Here is a 20,302-nt window from a genome sequence, read left to right as displayed (position 1 = left end):
TGAGGGGGACCAGGATGAGGTCAGGATCAGGATCAGGGTCGGGATCAGCAATGGGATCAGCAATGGGATCACCACGAGGTGTCACAGCACGTCCATCGCGCTGGCCCCTCATCCCCCGTCCGCCCGTCCCCATCCCTTTGCCTTGTCCGCTGTTACCCTGCGGCATTCCCAAGCCCCCGGGGCTGCGCTGGGACCGTCCCCTCCGGCAGCTCCCCCCAACCCCAGCCCCGGGGACGGTGGCACTCACCTGGCCGGGGGCCACGGTGCCGTGGGGCTGGCGCTGGCGCTGGCGGCGTCGGAAGCGGAGGCAGGGCCGGGGCCGCTGTCAGGAAGTTTGGGAGCTCGGGAGCGGAGAGGACTGCGGAAAAGGGAAAAAAAATGAAAGCCCCGCGCGCTTCGGGGTGGGTTTTGCCTGAAAATCCCTTTTCTGGCCACGAATCAGCGAGTTTGGGAGCAGCAGCAGCAGCTCCCGGCGCTGGGGCGGGGACGGGGCCGTGGGGATGCTCCAACCCAGGTCAGGTCCCGTTCCCCCGTGTCCCCATCAGTGTCCCCCCGTCAGTGTCCCCTGAGGGCTCTGGAGGGAGCTGTGACCGCGGGTCCAGCCCTGCCCGCCCCATGGCTGCGGACCGCGGGGTGGAAACGCGGCACCAGTGAGGATCCATCCCCGCTTCTCCCGCCCCGGTGCTGGCACCCACGGACGTGAGGACGGGACCCCCGGGCAGGGCTTTGCTGTGGCTTAACAGCAGCATCTGGTGGCAACGTGGGGAAGAAGCTGGTGTGCAGTATCCCAGTCCATTATCCTGGCATCCCAGCACATCATCCCTGCCTCCCGGGCACACGGCACCCCAGAATCCCAGCATCCTGGACGCACATCATCCCTGAATCCCAGCTACACATTGCTCATGCATTCTGACATCCCAGGCACGCATCATTCCTGCATCCCGACATCCCGGGCACACATGGCCCCTGCATCCCAGGCAGATATCATCCCTGCACCCTGAGATCCAAGATACACATCCACATCACCCCTGCATCCCAACATCGCAGGCACGGATTGTCCTTGTCTCTGAGTATCCCAGGCACACATCATCTCCACATCCCAGAATCCTAGGCACACATCACCCCTGCATCCCAGCATTGCAGACATGCATCACCCTTGCATCCCATCACACATCATCCCTGCATCCCAGCATTGCAGACATGTATCACCTTTGCATCCCATCACACATCATCCCTGCATCCCAGCATTGCAGACATGTATCACCCTTGCATCCCATCACACATCACCCCTGCATCCCAGCATTGCAGACATGTATCACCCTTGCATCCCCTCATACATCACCCCTGCATCCCAGCATTGCAGACATGTATCACCCTTGCACCCCATCACACATCATCCCTGCATCCCAGCATTGCAGACATGCATCACCCTTGCATCCCCTCATACATCACCCCTGCATCCCAGCATTGCAGACATGTATCACCCTTGCATCCCATCACACATCATCCCTGCATCCCAGCATTGCAGACATGTATCACCCTTGAATCCCATCACACATAATCCCTGCATCCCAGCACTGCAGACATGTATCACCCTTGCATCCCCTCATACATCACCCCTGCATCCCAGCATTGCAGACATGTATCACCCTTGCATCCCATCACACATCATCCCTGCATCCCAGCATTGCAGACATGTATCACCCTTGAATCCCATCACACATAATCCCTGCATCCCAGCACTGCAGACATGTATCACCCTTGCATCCCCTCATACATCACCCCTGCATCCCAGCATTGCAGACATGTATCACCCTTGCATCCCATCACACATCATCCCTGCATCCCAGCATTGCAGACATGTATCACCCTTGAATCCCATCACACATAATCCCTGCATCCCAGCACTGCAGACATGTATCACCCTTGCATCCCCTCACACATCATTCCTGCATCCCAGCATTGCAGACATGTTTCAACCTTGACATCTTTCACCCCTGCATCCTAGATACATCCCATCCTTACATCCTGGGATGGTCCCTTCCAACCCAAACCATTCTGATCCGACTCTTTCAGTGCCATCTCTTCCCATAGGATTTGAGCACCAGCCCCTGGAAAATCCCCTCCGGGGCTTTGCAGCTTTTGGGAAGGGTTTTTAGCAGGACTTTTTAATTCATCCCTAATCCTGGAAGCAGTGCGCATGGATGCAGCACATGGAATGCGCCCCCCTGGGCCAGGCGGGCTCCGGCCGGGGGGACCACGAGGTGGCGGTGGCCCCGCGCCGCTGGTCCCGAGCTCTTGGCCGCTATCCCAGGAGCTTTGTGTGCTCGGAGCGAGGTGGAAGCCTCCTTTCCGGACGGTTTGCAGGCGGTGGGGAGGCTCCGGAGCAGGTTATCCAAGGAACTGCGGCTGCCCCATCCCTGGCAGTGCTCAAGGCCAGGCTGGATACAGGCGCTTGGAGCATCCTGCTCCAGTGGAAGGTGTCCTTAGATGAGCTTTAAGGTCCCCTCCCACCCGAACCAGTCCAGGATTCCATGTTTATTTCCCAGTCAGCCCAAGCAGACGCTGTTTACAAAAGCAGGAAAACTTTATTTAGAATGGGCAGCAGGAACAGCCTGTCCAGTAGAACCCCCCCTATTCCTGAAAGCGCTCCCATGGGAAGCACAGCTCATCCCACCTACCTCTCGGGAGCACCGGGAAGCCCACGGCAGCTGGTGCCATGGGGGAATGGAGGGGTTTAGGTTTCCTTCATCCATCTTCTCATCTCCTGCCCTGAACACACGGAACAATGTCCCCTCCGGAGACTTCCGCAGGAACGCTGCTAATGTCATCTGCGCAGGCACAGGGCATTGTTAACGGAAGAGTCTGATTTCCCAGCTGGAATATTTCATGTCCAAGTTTTACTTCCGTCTATGAAAGCTGGGAAATGACGTGATGCATCCGAGAGCCGGGCACGGGGCTGAGCTCACTCACATCTTCATCCTCAGCATGGGCATGGTGCGATTCCCATCAGGCTTCATTGCACTGGGATGCTCCAAGCATAGAACCATGGAATGGGTTAAAGCTCCTCCAGTTCCAACCTTTCAGGGGCATTTTCCACTCGAGCAGGTTCCTCATGAGAAGCAAGGTCCAGCTTTGTAGCCCATTCTGGAAAAGCCTCTTTGGGCTGTGGCTCCCACGTTGGGTTTTCCCATGGGAAAGGCATCGTTCCCATGCTGCTCCTTCACTGCAGGACCTTTCCAGGTTGGATTTCAGCGTGTAAACTTGAACGGGGAGAAGCCACAAAAGGCCAGAGATTGAGCAAAGTGGGAATTCGAGGGGTGGGAAAGGGATCCGAGGTGGGAAAGGTGCTGGTTTGGCCGCACCGTTTCTGCTCTGTGTTGAGGGATGGGCAAAGCAAATAAGAACAAACCTGAAAGAGAAACCAAATGAACAAAACCGGGGGGGTTTCCTTCTGCAGCCAGAAACAGAACTGCAAATCCAGCCCTGCACTTCCCAATGGGACCCAAGGACCATCCCTCACACCAGGAAGATGCAGGATGCTGCTGGGGAGGCTCAAGCTGGACACCGATGTGCTCACAAACAGCAGAGCTGGGGAGGAAGGTTTGTTTGAGCCCTTCCAGTGCGTTTCCCCCACTCCTGTAGCACCATCTCCACGCTGCAGGATCTGTGCTTCCTGGTTATTCCATGTTTTTCCAAGCTTTCCATCATCCCATCCAACAAGGAGCTGCTCTCAATCCCCAGGTGGCCAATCCAAGGTTCCAAGCCCATCCAATAAAAGCCACCAGCACCCTCATCCTCCTTCCTTGTCCCTCCCCTCCCCATCACTTTGAGCCACAATCTCCTAACTCTTTCATGGCTCTGCATCTCCCCAAGCACCTCCCAGCTGAGCTGGCAGCTCTGATCCCAGTGGGGTTCATCCCAAGGAGGTCGGATTTCTTGCTTGTATTGAGAGTTTGAGGGGAGGGTTCCCTTCCTGCCTGCCCAGAGGCATTCCCCTGTTGGAATCCTTGGCTTAAAATCCATAGGAATCCTTGGCTTAAAATCTGTAGGAATCCTTGGCTTAAACCAACAGGAATCCTTGCCTTAAAATCTGTAGGAATCCTTGCCTTAAACCCCATAGGAATCTTTGGCTTAAATCAATAGGAATCCTTGCCTTAAAATCCATAGGCATCCTTGGCTTAAATCAATAGGAATCCTTGGCCGTCGGGATGCTGGGATGAGGCTGCAGGAGCACCAGCAATAAAGTCCCACCTCCTGCTCCTTCGATTCCCCTTTTCCGTCACACCAGTTAACACCAGTTCCCACCAGCATCACATCAATTCCCTGGGGACCTTCTGCACTGGTATCAGCTTTCCTCCCCAGAGCAGCAGAGATGGATCCTGTTTTCCTCCCCATTCCTCTCCCAGGGAAAGCTTTCCTCCGTTGGTTTAGAGGAGGAGGGAAACAAGCAGCTGGTACCAACCCGGATCAGAGCACCAGGAGCTTGAGCTGACCCTGCCCCAGTGCGGCTCCTAAACCATCCCAACCTGGGGTGTTTCCGGCTGTGACCTCTTCATGCTGCTGCTTAAAGGGGAAACTGAGGCTTGGGAAGGCGAAATGAAGCCAAGCACAAGAAGTCCCCCAAGACTTAAAGGGAAGTCAGGATCCGAATCTGGCTCCCAGGCGTCATTTCTGCCTTCGCCTCTCTCTGCACGGAGGAGTTGCTATTAATAACATCCACTCTGTTGTAACATAATCAAAGCCATCCTCCCTCCATGTGCGAGCTCGTCCAGCGGCTCCGACCCTCCCTGGGGGATAAACTTCCCAAGATTTGCAACTCAGCCCTTGGAAAGCTCTTTGCGAAGGGAAAACCGCCCTGGCCGGAGCATCTGGTCCATACCTCCTGGTCCATACGGGACCACCGCAGCCCAGCCGGGCATCGCTCCGCTGGGCGAACTGCAGCAAAGCCTGGATCCGAGCGCGGGGCTGCTCGGTCCAGCCCTCGGAAGAGTCATTTCCTGCCTCCGCTGGGACGCCTGGAGACATTCCCGAGCCGCGGCGCCGAGCACCGGCGGGCGACACCGGAACGTAGGATGACCAAGTTCTTGATGGCCGCGCTCCTGGTTCTTCATCTCTCCCTGGGTAAATGCCTTCCGCTGCTTTCTGGGCTCACAGGGTGATGCTTTCCCACTGCAAAGTGCTGGGATCGAGGTATCCCTGGGATGCTGCCTGGGATTCGGGGTGCGGTCCTGCAGGAGGAAAGGTCTTGGGGTGTTTGGTTGGGTGCTGCTATGGTGGAAGGTGTCCCTGCCAATGGCAGGGGTTGGAACTGGAGGAGCTTTAAGGTCCCTTCCAGCCCAACCCATTTCATGATTCTAGGGGTTGTCAGGAGCAATAGGAAAACCCATGGAGAAGCACACTGGAATTACTGGAAGTTATATAAAGGATGTGCTTGGGAGAACATGGTTTGTGCTTGCAGAATGAGTCTGATCATTAATGTTTTTCATACTGCATCCCTAATAACTCAATATACAGCTGGAAGCTATGAAGAGACAGACACAGGCAATTGGGGGGGGGGGGGGAGTGGGGGGGTGGGAAAACCAAACCCAAGAGGATTTCCTGAAGCATTAGGTGGGCACTTGGGAGGAAAAGCATGGAACTGGGAGGGATGAGGCAGGAACCTGAAGTGAATGAGGGATGGACACACGTGAAGTCCAGCTGCTGGGAATGGGAGGCACTGGGAAGCACCGGCTGAGGGGAGCTGAACTGGAAGCTGCCAAGAGCTTTCTTCCTCCTTCTCCTCCTCCTCCTCCTCCTCCACGAGGAGGAACTGAGCCAAATGTGAAACATCCCAGGGTTAAAAGCGGCCACGGAGGGGGAGCTCCAGATGGAAGCTCTTTGCCTCCATCCTCCTCCTCTGTTGTTCCTAGCGCGGCTCCAGTGTAAATACAAGAGCCAGCTTGGAATAACGTTCTCAGAGAGCCTTGGGCATGGGATAATGTGCCCCGAGGGCCGGAGCTGCCGGCGCCGGAGCCAAAGGGATGGAGGAATTGCGATGGGCGAGCGTGGGAAGGCGCAGGGCAGCTCCGGTCCGAGATTCCCTGGAAGCTTGGGAATTGTGGCTGTGTGTGACAGGAGGCCCCCAGTGCAGGAGGGATGTGGAGCTGCTGGAGCGAGGCCAGAGGAGGCCATGGAGATGCTATAGGGGCTGGAGCAGCTCTATGGAGCCAGGCTGGGAGAGCTGGGCTGGTCCAGCCTGGCCATTGCCCCTTCTCCCCACCCCATGTGTGTTCTCAAGGCATGGTTGTGCTCAGCTCTGCACCAGCAGGTTCAGGATGGTTCTGTGCTCCGCAGGGAGCTCTGCATCCTTGCCATGATCCAACGTTAATATCCCCAGAGCCAACCGTGCAATCCAAGCATCCCTCCCTGGGAATGGCCGCCTTGCTGCTCCTCTGCTGGCCAAGTGCACTCTTTGTCCCATGTTATTCCTCAAGGACAGACCCACAAACCCCATGTGGGATGCACAAAGTAACCTCCGTGCTCCCTTTGGCTCTGGAGCTCCATTAGGATTCCCTCCATCACGCTGTAGGTGTGAAGGCTCTGATGGAATGATGGGCTGTTGGGAATCCATTATCCATGTGAAGCTGCTCTGCTCACACTGTGGATGATGAACCCTTCATTCTCTGCTTGGTTTTAGGGAATGCTGAGCTGGAAGGAGAAGAGGATATCTCAGAGTTCTTATATGACTACGCATCTCGATTCAGTGAGAAATCCTTGTCTTTGGGGTGGCTTTGGGTGGGTTTTGGTCATTTTATGCAAGCTGCATGAGCAAATTGGGATAAGAATAGGAATGATGCTGGGAAGTCTCCATCCAGCCTCCCGCAGGCTTTGCCCATCAAAACCTATGCAGTGGCAGGGAAAAGGCACCGAATCAAGCCCTCTGCAATCCCAAAGAGGCACTGAGGCCATCCCACCCCTCCCATGCTGCCTCCAGCGCCCTCAGGCTTGACTTCAAGCCCAAAGCTCAATGCTGAGGGGAGCTGAGGAGCTGCCTGGTGCCCTCGCAGCTCTGCAGCAGTGAGAACGGGTCTGAGGGTGGGGAGATGCTGCGGAGATGAAGCCATGATCTGAAGGTGGGACCCAGCTCACCTGAGCGTGGATGATGTGAGCGAAGCCCAGGGACCAGGACCCCCTGTAGTGGCAATGGAGAGCAAATGGTACCCAACATCTCTGGCTTTCAAAGCAGCATCCACTGGCGACACTGATGTGTCTGAGATGGGAGCTGGGCTGGGGCAGCCTGGAGAAGAGAAGGCTCCTGAAGAGGAGACCTTAGAGCAGCTCCAGTGCCTAAAGGGGCTGCAGGGAACCTGGAGAGGGGCTTGGGATAAGGGCAAGGGGAATGGCCCAAACCAGGCTGGGATTCCATGGTTATTTTATGGCTTGGGTGGGCAGGACCCCTGCCTGGCTCTATGGAATGCTGGCACAGCCTCAGCAGCACATTCCTGTCATTCCAGGTGATTACTTGTATGCGACTGTCGAGTACTATTCCGAGAACAGCACGATATTGCCCACCACGTACTCCTATGGGGTGAGTTGGACTCTCTCGTCCCCCTTCCTTGCTGAAAGCGCTGTCACAAGGAGAAAGAAACGGGTGAACCCCATGGATGTGAAATCTCTGCACACCTCAGATGAGCCTGGGTTGAGGGTGCCCATGCCAGAGCTGGGATCCATTTGCCATGGGCTTAGTTTGCCATCTGGCACAGGAGTTTTCCTGACTGAATAAGACCAACCCCATCCTAATGGATGCATCCTTGGGGATACAGGTTACTCCTACATTGTGGCATTAGAGGTTATTCCTTATCCTCTACATCCAACCAAGCACAGGCAGGGCTTTGGGAAGGGGATAAAGGATGTCACCTTTGGGCCAGAGAATGATGCTCCAGGGCAGGGATGGGATAGTTGGGAAGGCAGAGGTGCCCACTGGGACACAGACTGGCAGCAGCTGGCTGGCAGCACAAGAATCCAAGTGATGTTTGACCTGTTCCCCTTGGCTTGCCAGGAATACCAGGGGTACCTGGAGTACCAGGAGTACCAGGAGTCCCACGAGTCCCAGGAGTCCCAGGAGTCAGTGGGATCAGCCCTGCGGTGCCACGTCCCCATCCTCATCCTCATCCTCCTGGGCTTCCTGCTATGACCCCAGCAGCGTGCTCAGAAGGTACTAAAGCCTTGTAGGACTCAAGCACTCACTTGAAGGCCGGGTTGGAGCATCCTGCTCTAGGGGAAGGTGTCCCTGGTTGGAACTGGAGGAGCTTTCAGGTCCCTCCCAACCCAAACAGTTCCAGGATCCTGTGTTTTGGGGGCAACAAAATTCCCTTCTTCCCAAAGCAGCACCAAGGAGCAGCTTTTCAAACACATAAAACAAACCCTTTCCAGCCGCCCCCTGCAATGCCAGGGACAAGCAGAGCAGCCCCAAGTGCTGCTTAGAGGCATTTTAGGGTATTTTCCACTCAAAAACCTCTTTGCATTGAGCCTTCAGCGTGTGAATGGGGTGAACTCTTAAAGGCGTCTCAGCACCCAAAGCCCCTTCCCTTCCAGAGGCTGGAGCTCGTCACCACCCAGGTGCACCCAGACCCCCCCATCCCCGCCACAATCCTGCGTCGGAACACAATGGGAGGACGTGGCACTTCCTCACCTTTTCCCCCCCATTTCAGGCACAGCAGCTTGGATGGAGACCAGGACACGGGCACGGCGCTGGGAATGACACCACATCCTCCAAGCGGAGCCGGCGCCTCCCTTTGCAGTGACTCCATGTGCGAAGCTTGCAGTGGATGGATGATGCTGTCCCGAGCCATAAACGTTGTGCAAACACTGAGCAGCTTTGTACTGAGCGGGTTCTTTCCTCTTCCCTCTCATTCCGTTGTAAACGTGAATTCCTGCCAAGGAAACTGGTGCCTGGGCTCTCCACCGCCACGCTCCAGGAAAGCGGGAGGAATCCAGCCCCGAGCTGGGCTCCTCTGCTCCAATTCCTATCCCAGTTATCCCGGGAAACCTCAGCACCTCAGGGGCATCCCATCCTCCCAGGCCACTGCGTTAAATGGGGCTGGTTTGGGACAAATCCCCCTCGCTGGCAACCACCCATCACGGGGTTCACGGTGGTGGCATCCCCAGGATCGTGGTCTCCACGCTTGCTCTTTACATAGAAAGCCCGGCAATGTCTGTGGTGCAAGGAGCTGGACAAGCTCCTCCGGCTCCTCCAGCTCCCTATGGAGAACAAGCTGCCAGGAACGGGGTGTTTTGGTCGGGAAGGATGGGTTTGGAAAGCTCCTCCTCTTGGCACAGCTCTGGGGGGATGCAATCCGTGTCCCTGCTGCTTTGCTTTGGAAGCGTTATGGGGAAGGAGGGGCAGCAAACCCGACCCAGGGCAGAGCTCACGGAGGTCGCACCTACCCCGGGTGGAAAAGCCGCGGTCTGATGGGGCAGGAGCATCCCAAGCCCGCCCATCTCCGCCGCACAGGGCAGCGGGGTCCCGCCGCCCCTCGCTCCCCTCTGGGGTTATCCCATCGGTTTTCCCGGGAAGCCGAGAGGCTCCGAAACAGCGCCCGGAGCTCCCGAGACGCGAACGTGCCGCCAAGCAGTGCCACCTCCCGGCCCCGCGCTGCTATGGGAGGGGAGCACGAACCCCAGAGGGATTTGGCTTGAAGGGACCTAAAAGCTCATCCAGTTCCAGCCCCTGCCATGGGGATGCTGGGAGGGCTGGAGCAGCTCCCATAGGAGCCAGGCTGAGAGAGCTGGGCTGGGGCAGCCTGGAGAAGAGAAGGCTCCTGAAGGGGAGACCTGAGAGCAGCTCCAGTGCCTGAAGGGGCTGCGGGAAACCTGGAGAGGGGCTTGGGACAAGGGATGCAGGGACAGGGCAAGGGGAATGGCTTGAACCTGCCCGAGGGGAGACTGAGCTGAGCTCTGAGGCAGAAGCTCTTCCCTGTGAGGGTGCTGGGACGCATGGCAGGGTTTGGAGTCCTGCACATGATACCAGGAGAGAGCAAAGGCACTCGTGCAAGTGGCAATAACTGAGAGCTGAAGTCATCCTTTCACTGCTTTCCCTTTGGAAAGGCGGGTCTGTGCTTCACACCCAGGCTCCTCTGCAGCCCTAGAGCCGGGAGCTCTTCCCAAGCATCCTCCTTCCCAAGCTCCTTTCCCTGCCCTATCCCTTTCCCCGCCTTGGTGCAATGCCCAGCCCTGGGCTCTGCCAGCGCCGCCCAGTTCTCCCAGCAAACCGCTGCTGGATAAGCTCCTTTAACACAAAGAGGATTTCCCTCCGCGTTCGAAGCCCTCTCCTGGTCATCGCCAGGCACGAAGCAAGCAGAGGCTCTCTCAAGCAGCACCGTACCAAGCTCTGTGACAGCCACTGGTGTTGCCTGCCTGGACCTGTGCGAGGCATCTGGCACTGGCCCACACAGCATCCTCATCTCTAGACCGGAGAGGCACGGATCTGACATGGAGCACCCGGTGGATAAGGAATTGGCTGGGTTCACTCAGAGTTGTGGTCAATGGCTTGATGGCCAAGTGAAGACCAGTGAGGAGCAGTGTCCTTCAGAATCAGTGTTGGGACCGATCCTGTTCAAGAGCTCTGTCAGTGACATGGACACTGGGATCGGGTCCATCATGCCACACACACTGGATGGGATCCAGAGGGGCCTGGAGAGGTGGGACCATGAGAACCTCATAGGGTTCAATGAGGCCAAGTGCAAGGTCCTGCCACTGGGCTGGGGCAACCCCAGCACAGACACAGCTAGGGGGAGATGGGATGGAGCAGCCCTGAGAAGGACTCAGCTCTGGAGCCAGGCTGAGAGAGCTGGGCTGGGGCAGCCTGGAGAAGAGAAGGCTCCTGAAGGGGAGACCTTAGAGCAGCTCCAGTGCCTAAAGGGGCTGCAGGGAACCTGGAGAGGGGCTTGGGACAAGGGATGCAGGGACAGGGCAAGGGGAATGGCTTGAACCTGCCCGAGGGGAGACTGAGCTGAGCTCTGAGGCAGAAGCTCTTCCCTGTGCCACTCTTTCCCTATTTAAAGCTTCAGTGCTGGAAGATGCCGATCTCCAGCAGGGCTGTGCCCATGATCCACAAACATTCCAGGAGCACTTTGCCAGGCTGGAAGCGTTGGTCCCTCCTCGTCAGGCAATTCCAAATATTTGTATGTTGATTCTTTCAGCTTTCAGACACAAAGAGCTGGAGCTATTTGGCAGCAAGGAAAAAAACCCACATGGGAATCTCTGCTCCTTTTCCCTTTGTGTAAACTCAACGGAGAAGATATTTCCTGTTTTAGGAGCAAACAGTGAGAGTTCAGCCATTCCCTTTCCCCGGTTACTCGAGAAGGGGTTAAAAATGGGCTCAGAAAGACTGAATCTTGCCAATTTGGTGCCACATTTGGTGCTGAAGTTGTTTTCTTCTTAGGGGGTCTCGACTGTAAAATCGATGCCACTTGAGCACTGCCAGGGATGGGGCAGCCACAGCTTCTCTGGGCACCCTGTGCCAGCGCCTCAGCACCCTCACAGGGAAGAGCTTCTGCCTCAGAGCTCAGCTCAGTCTCCCCTCGGGCAGGTTCAAGCCATTCCCCTTGCCCTGTCCCTGCATCCCTTGCCCCAAGCCCCTCTCCAGGTTTCCTGTAGCCCCTTTAGGAGCTGCTCTGAGGTCTCCTACCCCCGTGTACGCCCCCCCCAACCCCCGTGTAACCGGTCCCGCCACTTCCCCCCCGCCCGGCGCGTGACGTCACCGTCACCGCCGCCGCCGCCACCACCACGTGCAAAACGCGCGCGCTTCCCGGCGCGCCTCTCTCTCTCCCGCGCGCGCGCGCGCGCCCTGCTGACGGCGCCGAAGCCCCGCCCCGCGCCTTTCACGAGCGCCGCGCCGCCGGACGGGCAGGGCCGCCAGCCAATCGGGTGCCGCCCCCAGCGAAACGACACAGCCAATGAGAGCGGCGGGATGGCGGAGGAAGCCCCGCCCCGGGGCGGGGCCTTGCCGGCGGCAGGGGGCGCCATGCGCCATGTCATGGAGGCTCAGTGCGCCGGCGGCCATTGAGGCGCTCGGAGCGGCGGCCGGAGCGCGGCGTCCCCCGGCTTCCCCCTGCCCGGCCCCGGTGCTCCCGTCCCGGCTCCCGGCGCTCCCCCCGCGGCGGCGGCGTTGACCTCGCGGCCGGAGCCCCCGCCGCGCCCCGCCGCCCTTCCCTCGCTACCGCAGCGCCGCGGGATGGGGGGGGCCATGGAGATGAAGAAGCGCATCAACCTGGAGCTGCGGAACCGGGCCCCGGAGAAGGTGAGCGGCGGCGGGCGCGCTGCGGGCCCGCGCCTCACCCACCACCACTGCCACCGCCGCCTTCCGCCGTGCGGGCCCTGCCCGGCGCCGAATCTGGGTCAGCCGTGGCGCAGGAGCCCCGCGGGGCGCGGGCGGCGCTTCCGGGCAGCGGCCCCGGGGCGGCGGGGACCCGGCAGCCGCGTCCCTCGGCCCGGCCGAGCCCCGCGAAGTTTGGCCCCGAAGCGGGGGGCACCGAGGGATGGGGATGGGGGGGGGGGGCGCGGGCCGGCCCCCAAGTTCCGCCCGCCCGTAATTCCCTGCCTGGTGCAAGTTGGGAGCGCGGCCGCGGTAAACAGGTCACGGCCCTTCCCTCGGCCGCCGCGCGCACTCGGTGCAGTTTATGCTGCTTCCTTCCCCGCAAGCCGCCTCCCCGCTGAGCGCTGCGTGGCGCGGCCGGCTCCGTCCCGCTCCTCCCGGCCGCCGCCCCGCGGGGTACAACCGGGGGGTACCCCCCCAATCCCCCCCCTTCCCGTCCTTCCCTCGCCTCCAACTTCCCGTTTCCTGCGGGAAATCGGTGTGGAAACGCGGGAGCTCGCAGGGCCCCGCACATGGGGGGGTTGCAGCGTGGCCGGTGAGGAGAAAGCAGCGCCCGGTTCGCCCCGGGAGTAAAGTCCGGATGCGTCGCATTCGCCGCGTGGGGTTTTGGGGGGGCAAAGAGTGTCCGAAAGTGCTGCTTGCGGGCAGGTTTATGGGCGGCGGGGCCGTGCGGAGGCTGCCATGTGCTGTGCGGGCGTGTGGAGCCCTCTCCCCTCCCTGCCTGCAACTTTGTGCGTGTCTGGAGCAACGCTGCTGTGATCGGGAAAGGGAACGAACCGCGAGCGAGAGTTGCGCTGGAGCTGGCAGCGTGCGCCCCGCGGAGGCTTCCGCAGCCTTGGGATGCTGGTGGTTGAGGGGAAGGGAAGAGTCACCTTGTTCCTGCCCTTCCTGAGGAGTGCGGCGTGCCCTGTACGGGATAGAGTTGGAAGGGAATCCCGGCTCCTTGTGGGTGACCCGCGTTGAGGGGCTTTGGCACCAGGGGATGGGTGAGCTGGGTTTAACGAACCCCAGAGCTCCGTGATGCGGAGCCAGGTTTTGGGTTGGGAGAGGACTCGGATGGGTTTGTAGGTTTAATTCGGGTAGTTAAATGAAAAGAGTTTAGAAGCAGTTCCACTGCATGCAGGGGACCCCCAGGCACTATCAGAAGCTATACAAGTGATTTCCTCCATTGATTTTTGAGGTTAGATGGTGGGGTTTGGAGCATTTGCACCCCCCAGGCCATGGCTGTGTTATCAGAAGCTAAACAGGTGTTTTTTCCCATGTATTTTGGGGTTAGATGATGGGGTTTGGAGCATTTGCAGCATCCTCCCAGGAAGGGAGACTTGGGTTTTGTACCTAGGTGGGTGTTGGTGATTCTGGAGCATGAGTCTAGTCTAAATTTAAACCCAGCATCAAACTGATGGATCTTCAGCAGTCCCGAGTCGTGGTTTAGATGAAGCCTGTGGGGTTTTTGCTGCTCATTGAGCTGATGCATATTGCTGTCCTGTTGGAAGGTGACGGAGTTGGTGCTCGATAACTGCAGATCCAGCAACGGGGAAATCGAAGGCCTGAATGATTCCTTCAAAGAACTGGAGTTCCTGAGCATGGCCAACGTGGAGCTGACGTCGCTGGCCAAGCTGCCCACATTGAGTAAGCTCCGGAAGGTACGTACCTTGTGGAGGTGATGGCAAGAGCCTTGTGAGGTGAGGCTGTGAAGATCTCAAGTGGTTCTGGGTATCTCCAATTGGTTATGGCCAAACTGGGCTTGGTCAAGGACTCTTGGTGCCCATCTTATTGGCTGGCCACGTGCTGCTGAGCTCTGTGGGTTGGTTGAGGCACTTGGATTGCCTGGCTGGTGGCAGAACAAAGGCTCACAGGGAATTAACTCCATGTTCTACTAACCTAAAATTGAGGTTTCCAAACCCAGGGGGTTTCTCATTCTCAAAGTAGGCTTCAAGGATGCCATTTGGCAGCCAGAGAGAGCTTGTGAACGTGCGTAGGACTCTTCAAAAGCCATCAGCGTGGTGATGAAACTGTTCAGTTAAAGGGAGGACGATGAAAAATGACATGGTCTGAACCTAATAGTTAAGAACCCGACCATTTAATGACTCCATTTGTTCTGTGTAACAGTTGGAGTTGAGCGACAACGTCATTTCAGGAGGCCTGGAGGTCCTTGCAGAAAGGTGTCCGAATCTCACATATCTAAACCTAAGTGGCAACAAAATCAAAGATCTTGGCACTGTGGAAGCTCTTGTAAGTATGAAGTGAGAGGAAAACACAATAAATATGGGGGGGGCTATCAGGAATACGTCCCGTTTTAGTTCTTGCCAGCTCAGGTGGAAGAGGCGTTGGGGTGGGCTGGGTTTGGTGTTCTGGTTGGTCCTGACTCAGTTAACTCCCCGACACGGCTGTAGGAGACAGTAACCATACAGTTCCTTCTGCATTAACAATGGGATGTCCCAAACTGGAGGTTTTTGAGCTGCTGGGGTTTTTTTGGGATGGAAAGCACCCAAGTTATGTCTTGCTGATCCTCCTGTATTCCTTAAGGTGTAGGCTGGCTCATAAGCATAAGTGCATAAGGTCTGGGAGGTGACACGAATCCCCATCAGCTTGTTCAGAAAGCAGATTCCACAGTGTAGTTCCAAGTTGTGCCAAGTCCCTCTTGCTCCTTACAGTGACTCAGCCAAAGGGTTTACAAGAGAGTTCAGTTTTGCCCTTGATTGCCTGAGCAAAAACCAGCTGCACGAACCAAAACCAGCCCTAAAGATGTGTTCTGAGGTGTGGTGCTGGAGGGATGTGCTGGGGGTGCTACAGGCAGGCCCTGGAGGCCACCTCCAGAAGCACTTCCCCTGCAAACAGCCTCTTGAACTGAGTTTGTATTTAACAGGCAGCAAAACAGTGGCGAGGGAGGGGCTGGGGACAGTGAACTCCAGCTGGGCTGTGGCTGTGCTGTCACTTGAAGCACCGTGTGGTTGTCCCAAGAAGAAAGGGGGGCAAAAAGAAACCCTTTTTTTGTTTGTTTTCAGCAAAACCTGAAGAACTTGAAGAGCCTTGACCTGTTCAACTGTGAGATCACAAACCTCGAGGACTACAGAGACAGCATCTTCGAGCTGCTTCAGCAGATCACATACCTGGATGGGTTTGATCAGGAAGACAACGAGGCCCCGGACTCGGAGGATGATGATGATGAGGGTAACTCCCCAAAATATAGCATGCCCAGAAGCAGTGTGCTGTGCTGGAGGTGTCAATGTGAATGCAGCCTGGGGTGGAGCAGCTTCTTGCAGCCGCTAGCACAATGCTGCACTCTTATCTTTGAAGCCCAGGCTTCTAGACCTTAGTTGGTGCTAACGCATGGATGAAGGAGAGCTCCTGCCAGAGGGTTTGGGTGCCTCTGTAGGAGCCTTCTGAGGTTAAAGAAGAGATCCTGTTAGATAAAATAGCCTCAAAACCACAGAGTTCCAGACTTGGGTGGAAGGGACCCTAAAGCTCATCTAGCTCCAGCCCCTTCCACTGGAGCAGGATGCTCCAAGCCCCTGTGTCCAACCTGGCCTTGAGCACTGCCAGGGATGGGGCAGCCACAGCTTCTCTGGGCACCCTGTGCCAGCGCCTCAGCACCCTCACAGGGAAGAGCTTCTGCCTAAGAGCTCAGCTCAGTCTCCCCTCGGGCAGGTTCAAGCCATTCCCCTTGGCCTGTCCCTACAGGCCCATGTCCCAAGCCCCTCTCCAGGTTTCCTGCAGCCCCTTTAGGCACTGGAGCTGCTCTAAGGTCTCCCCTTCAGGAGCCTTCTCTTCTCCAGGCTGCCCCAGCACAGCTTTCTCAGCCTGGCTTCTGTATGAAAAATGCTCATTTTACTGGCTTTTGTAACAGCTTCACTGCTGTGCTCAAGTGTTATCCCATTTTTTCTATTCAAACATGTACATAGTGCTTTTGATCTGATCCCTGGAGTCCTGACAGAGGCTGTTCCTCCTTTTTTCCTGTTGTTACCCAACTGTAAATGAAACCTGTAGGTACAGGTCTGTCAGTGTGTGGCTATAGACTTCTTTAAGTGTGTCATAGCAGCCTCTGACTGAGCCTTCTCAGTGTCTGAGCCTTAAATGGTGACCTGGGAGCTGCCGCTGCTGCACCCTGGCTCCAAGGGGCTGCTGCGAGCACTCGGCCACCTCCGCATTTGGGAGCCTGTGTTAAAAAGAGCTCCAGGAAAGCCAGAGGGTTGGTAGCTGCAATGTGAAATCCTTGTGGTGTGTGAAAACAGAGGCATAGGTTATGAACTTGAAGTGTTAAATCATCTTGGCATTTGCTTAACTGAAACACTGCAAGTGATTCTGTGCTCCAGACAGAGGAACGGGATGAGCTGAGGGAGCAGCTCCTCGGGCCCGGAGGTGTTTCAGCGTTACGAGTAAGGGGTTACATAAAACACACGGAATGTGTTCAGCTGGTTTTGCCTTTAAATATTTTGGGGTTTGATGCTGTCGGAAGCCTCCCCTCCACTGACCACATTTTCGGCTCTCTTGCAGGAGTTTGCATATGGAGCTGCTTCAGGCATCAGGAATTTTGCCTGCAGCTCCTGATGTAAAACCATTGGGATCCTTTCTTGAGGGAAAAGACTGATAAAGATTAACTTGATGAAAATCAGGCTTGTTTCCCACAAGGAAACCCAAATCCTTCTGGGAGAAAAAGGGTTCAACTGGTTGGAGCTGGTGTACACAACCCAACGTAAGGTGGGGTTAATGAAACTTCACCTGCAGCATATGTGTGTCCTTCATTTCAGACGGAGATGAGGATGATGATGACGAAGGTGAGGATGAAGCTGGGCCTCCAGGAGAATATGAAGAGGAGGATGATGAAGATGATGGAGGCTCCGATCTGGGGGAGGGTGAAGAGGAAGAGGAAGTTGGTCTTTCATACCTGATGAAAGAAGAGATTCAGGTAAGGGTTGTAAGTTCTACCAGCTCCAAGAAACAAAAGAGAAGCTGCTGCAGGCTTCTGAGGTTACTCAGAGGTGTAGACTCAGCAGAGGAAGACTAGGTAGTAGCAACAAGTTAGCAGTACTTCAAGTAGAATGAAATGAAGGAAAAGTCTGTGTGGGTTTTGCTGCAATAAATAGGGCTTTTACCTTGCACTCACATGGAAATGTTCTTGGTGGTGGTGTGAAGAGCTGGGGAAAACAGCCCATGGGATCTTTTCAGGTCCTAAACCCCCTGTGGCAGTGACTTCATTGCAGTTCGTTTTGATAGGAGTTTACTCTGTCAGTTGCATTTCACAGGGATGCGCTGGAAATCTGGTGCTAAACTCCTTTGGCTTAAAACTCTGCCTTGTAAGCAGCACTGGTGGCTGGAACTTCAGTTCTGTCTTGCTCTGCAGAGGTAACAACCGTGGCACAGGTCAGGAAGCTAACACTAACGAAACCTGCTCCAAAAGCAGGAGCTGAGAGGTGGGTTTTGGAGCAGTATGTGACCAGGAGGAAGCTCAGGAATGAGTTTTTCCTGGGCACTGGTACAGGAATATGTTATGTGAAATTTGGAGAATTCTGTCCTGGAAGGTTTTCCCTGTACTTTCAGAAATGAGGCAATGAATGAATGAAAAGGCACTGAATGAATCCAGAGGGGGTTTAATTCCCATGGTCTAAGGGCAGATGTTGGATGGGCTTTCTGATGCTTCCACGTTTTTATTCCTTACATTACCCTGTGCCTGCAGTACAGTGCCTCTAAAGGCAAAAGCTCCGGGTGGCTTCCAGGCCTGTCTGGGGCAGCAGGGCAGGGATCCTGTGCCATTGTTTTATGTTCTGGGGCTGCTGTTTGCATTTCTCAGTTATCAGCTTTGGAGAGGAAGAAGGCCAACCCCCAACAACCCTATTCCCAGTAATTCCCAGTAAGAAACTGTTCTGCCTCCTCTTCCTCCTCCTTTACTGACAGTGGGTTAAAAGGCTGTTTGTATTGACTGCTTGCAAGAGGTTGCTCTTGACCTGGCCTGAGGCAGCGATAAGGGAGAAAAACAAAGGAATAGGGGGTGATGAGAAGCACTGGAGTCAGTTTGTTCCTTGTCCTTGTGCAGATGGCCAGCACCAAAACAGTAAAGGTGGAATGTGACCTCTGGATGCAGTGGGATTTCCTGGATTTCTGCTCTGGATCAGGGAGCAGAAATTTGGATGGGGCTCAGAGCAATGGGGTCTGGTGGAAGGTGGTTGGAATTGGAAGGGGTTTAAGGTCCTTTCCAGCCCAAACCATTCCAGGATTCCATGATCAGTGCAGAAGCCAAACTTGCAACAAAAATCCTAACAGTATTTCCCAATTGTTGTGAAGGATGAAGATGATGATGATGACTACGTTGAAGAAGGAGGTGATGAGGAGGAGGAAGGTAAGTGCTCAACTTGTGACTGGATCAGTTCTTTATAGTCCTGGAGCTTTGCAAGGTTGGGATGTGCGCTTCAGTGGCATCAATCCCTCTTTGCTTGTTCTGGATGTGTGGGGAGTATTTTAGGACTGGTTTAAGCAAGAGCTCGCCCGTCCTCTGAGGATTCCCAGTCTCATGGGTGCTGTTCTGCAGTGCTGGAGCAGTGATTGCTCCACAGGCAGAGGCTCATTCCTGTGCCCACAGTACCCTGAATTGTGGGGGGCACCTTAGTTGTACCCATCTCTGTGCTCTGATAAGATTAAGACACCAGGTGAGAGTCCCCTGCTGTTACCAGAGGGTAAAACCTTTAAGGAAGTTTAATCTTAAACCAGCCTTTCCTTGTACTTTTCTTGCTAAAAGGCTCTCCCAGAACTTCCCTTTTCTAATGGTTAGGAATTCTGTCCTGATCTCTAAGAGAGTTTTGTGCTAATCCTGAAGCCTGCTTCCATCTCAGTGCAAACTGTAGGTGACTTCTAGCCCTCCCCAGCCCAGTGCCCATCTCGTCTGTGCACTTGATTCAGCTGAACCACTTCTAGGGATGGAAAAAGCTGACATTTGGAAATAATGCTTTTCCTTTTTCCAAATGCAGCCTTTCAGTCTCTTTAAGAGCATGAAGCAGGAGGGCAGGATGGCTGCTGAGCCAGGAAATGACTGCTCTGGATGTGACAGCTCTGCATTTTGCGCTTTCACCACAAGAGCGCACAGTCCACTGAGCAGTTTAAGGCTGTTCCTAAGAACAGGCTCAATAGATGTTTCTGGGAGGTGCTGGTATTGGTTTGTATTGGAGAGAGGCTGGAGCAGGTTGCATTTGGGATCAGCAGGAACTGCTGGGGCTTGGGCAGGGATTAGGCACCTGCTGCAAACTGAAGGTAAGGAGGTAGGGAAACATCATTTTAGGTCTCTAATATATGTTAACAGAACAATTCTTTACATATATATATATATATATAGACTTCATATCAATAATTCCTGTATGGAACAGCCCAGGCTTAGCTTGAACTTAATTTAACTCAGCCTGTATGAATGAATTTGCTTAAACTGCTCTTTGCTGGGGTGCTGTCGCAGGGGTGAGTGCATTAACTACCAACAAAGAGGGATGGGTTTCAATTCCCTCTTCAAAAAGGGCAAAGGTCCCTTTCGGAGCATAACAAGATGTGTGCATCCCTCTTTCCTTAGCAGAGGGTGTGCGAGGGGAGAAGAGGAAACGAGATCCTGAAGATGAAGGCGAGGAAGAGGAGGATTAACTTGTTCTAGACACCAGTAGGACCAGCCTCTTCGGTTCCAGAACACGCAATAGTGATTATGCAGATCTGTATGTCTCCATGTACCATAGATGTCCCTCCAGAAGATAATACGTTAACTTTTTATAGGAGAAGTGTGGTTTTACTATTCTTGCCCTTTTTATCATTCCAAATAAGATATAATAGCCTGGTAGTGAACCTGTACGTAGAAAACAATTTTCAGCCCTATAATCACTGAAGCCATTGTCAAGTTTCCCCCCCCCCCCCAACTTTTCTTTGGAGCTCTTTGGTTTCTACAAGCTTGCTGTGTTGGTCATCATTAGCCCAGACGAA

At 55.3% G+C, this 20,302-nt stretch overlaps 2 protein-coding genes across 5 annotated transcripts; both read left to right on the top strand.

The window, feature by feature from the left end:
• The first annotated feature begins 4,421 nt into the window (after positions 1-4,421).
• On the top strand, positions 4,422-8,927 carry LOC133218208 (uncharacterized). 2 transcript variants are annotated; one of them, XM_061364396.1, is made up of 5 exons: positions 4,429-5,124; positions 6,680-6,745; positions 7,497-7,570; positions 8,042-8,197; positions 8,694-8,927. In XM_061364396.1, exons 1-4 carry the CDS (start codon positions 4,758-4,760, stop codon positions 8,174-8,176), a joined length of 642 nt encoding a protein of 213 aa, XP_061220380.1. In that variant the 5' UTR covers positions 4,429-4,757; the 3' UTR covers positions 8,177-8,197; positions 8,694-8,927. The 2 variants fall into 2 exon arrangements, with proteins under 2 accessions (XP_061220381.1, XP_061220380.1); XM_061364397.1 differs by lacking the exon at positions 8,042-8,197 and having other exon boundaries at positions 4,422-5,124.
• A 3,060-nt stretch (positions 8,928-11,987) lies between these two features.
• ANP32E (acidic nuclear phosphoprotein 32 family member E) lies at positions 11,988-20,093 on the top strand. Of its 3 annotated transcripts, none has more exons than XM_061364394.1 (7): positions 11,991-12,283; positions 13,852-14,001; positions 14,468-14,590; positions 15,364-15,529; positions 17,107-17,264; positions 18,638-18,692; positions 19,908-20,093. In XM_061364394.1, exons 1-7 carry the CDS (start codon positions 12,218-12,220, stop codon positions 19,970-19,972), a joined length of 783 nt encoding a protein of 260 aa, XP_061220378.1. In that variant the 5' UTR covers positions 11,991-12,217; the 3' UTR covers positions 19,973-20,093. The 3 variants fall into 3 exon arrangements, with proteins under 3 accessions (XP_061220379.1, XP_061220378.1, XP_061220377.1); XM_061364393.1 differs by having other exon boundaries at positions 19,905-20,093; XM_061364395.1 differs by lacking the exon at positions 19,908-20,093 and having other exon boundaries at positions 11,988-12,283; positions 18,568-18,664.
• The last annotated feature ends 209 nt before the right edge of the window (positions 20,094-20,302 follow it).

The sequence above is a fragment of the Neopsephotus bourkii genome, unplaced genomic scaffold (genome assembly GCF_033783945.1).
Source record: "Neopsephotus bourkii isolate Nb327-2 ecotype Australia unplaced genomic scaffold, CSIRO-AGI_Nbou_v1 NB_1233, whole genome shotgun sequence".
Classification (NCBI taxonomy): Eukaryota; Metazoa; Chordata; class Aves; order Psittaciformes; family Psittacidae; genus Neopsephotus; species Neopsephotus bourkii.
This window is presented reverse-complemented; position numbering and strand designations above follow the sequence as displayed.

Excerpts from the sequence above, each read along its gene's own strand:
- ANP32E (XM_061364393.1), top strand. The coding sequence starts at position 12,218 with ATGGGGGGGGCCATGGAGATGAAGAAGCGCATCAACCTGGAGCTGCGG. Across the intron at positions 12,284-13,851 it reads GGAACCGGGCCCCGGAGAAG|GTGACGGAGTTGGTGCTCGA; the intron begins GTGAGCGGCGGC and ends TCCTGTTGGAAG. Across the intron at positions 14,002-14,467 it reads CATTGAGTAAGCTCCGGAAG|TTGGAGTTGAGCGACAACGT; the intron begins GTACGTACCTTG and ends TCTGTGTAACAG.
- LOC133218208 (XM_061364396.1), top strand. The coding sequence starts at position 4,758 with ATGTGCGAGCTCGTCCAGCGGCTCCGACCCTCCCTGGGGGATAAACTT. Across the intron at positions 6,746-7,496 it reads TGACTACGCATCTCGATTCA|GTGATTACTTGTATGCGACT; the intron begins GTGAGAAATCCT and ends CTGTCATTCCAG. Across the intron at positions 7,571-8,041 it reads CCACCACGTACTCCTATGGG|GAATACCAGGGGTACCTGGA; the intron begins GTGAGTTGGACT and ends TTGGCTTGCCAG.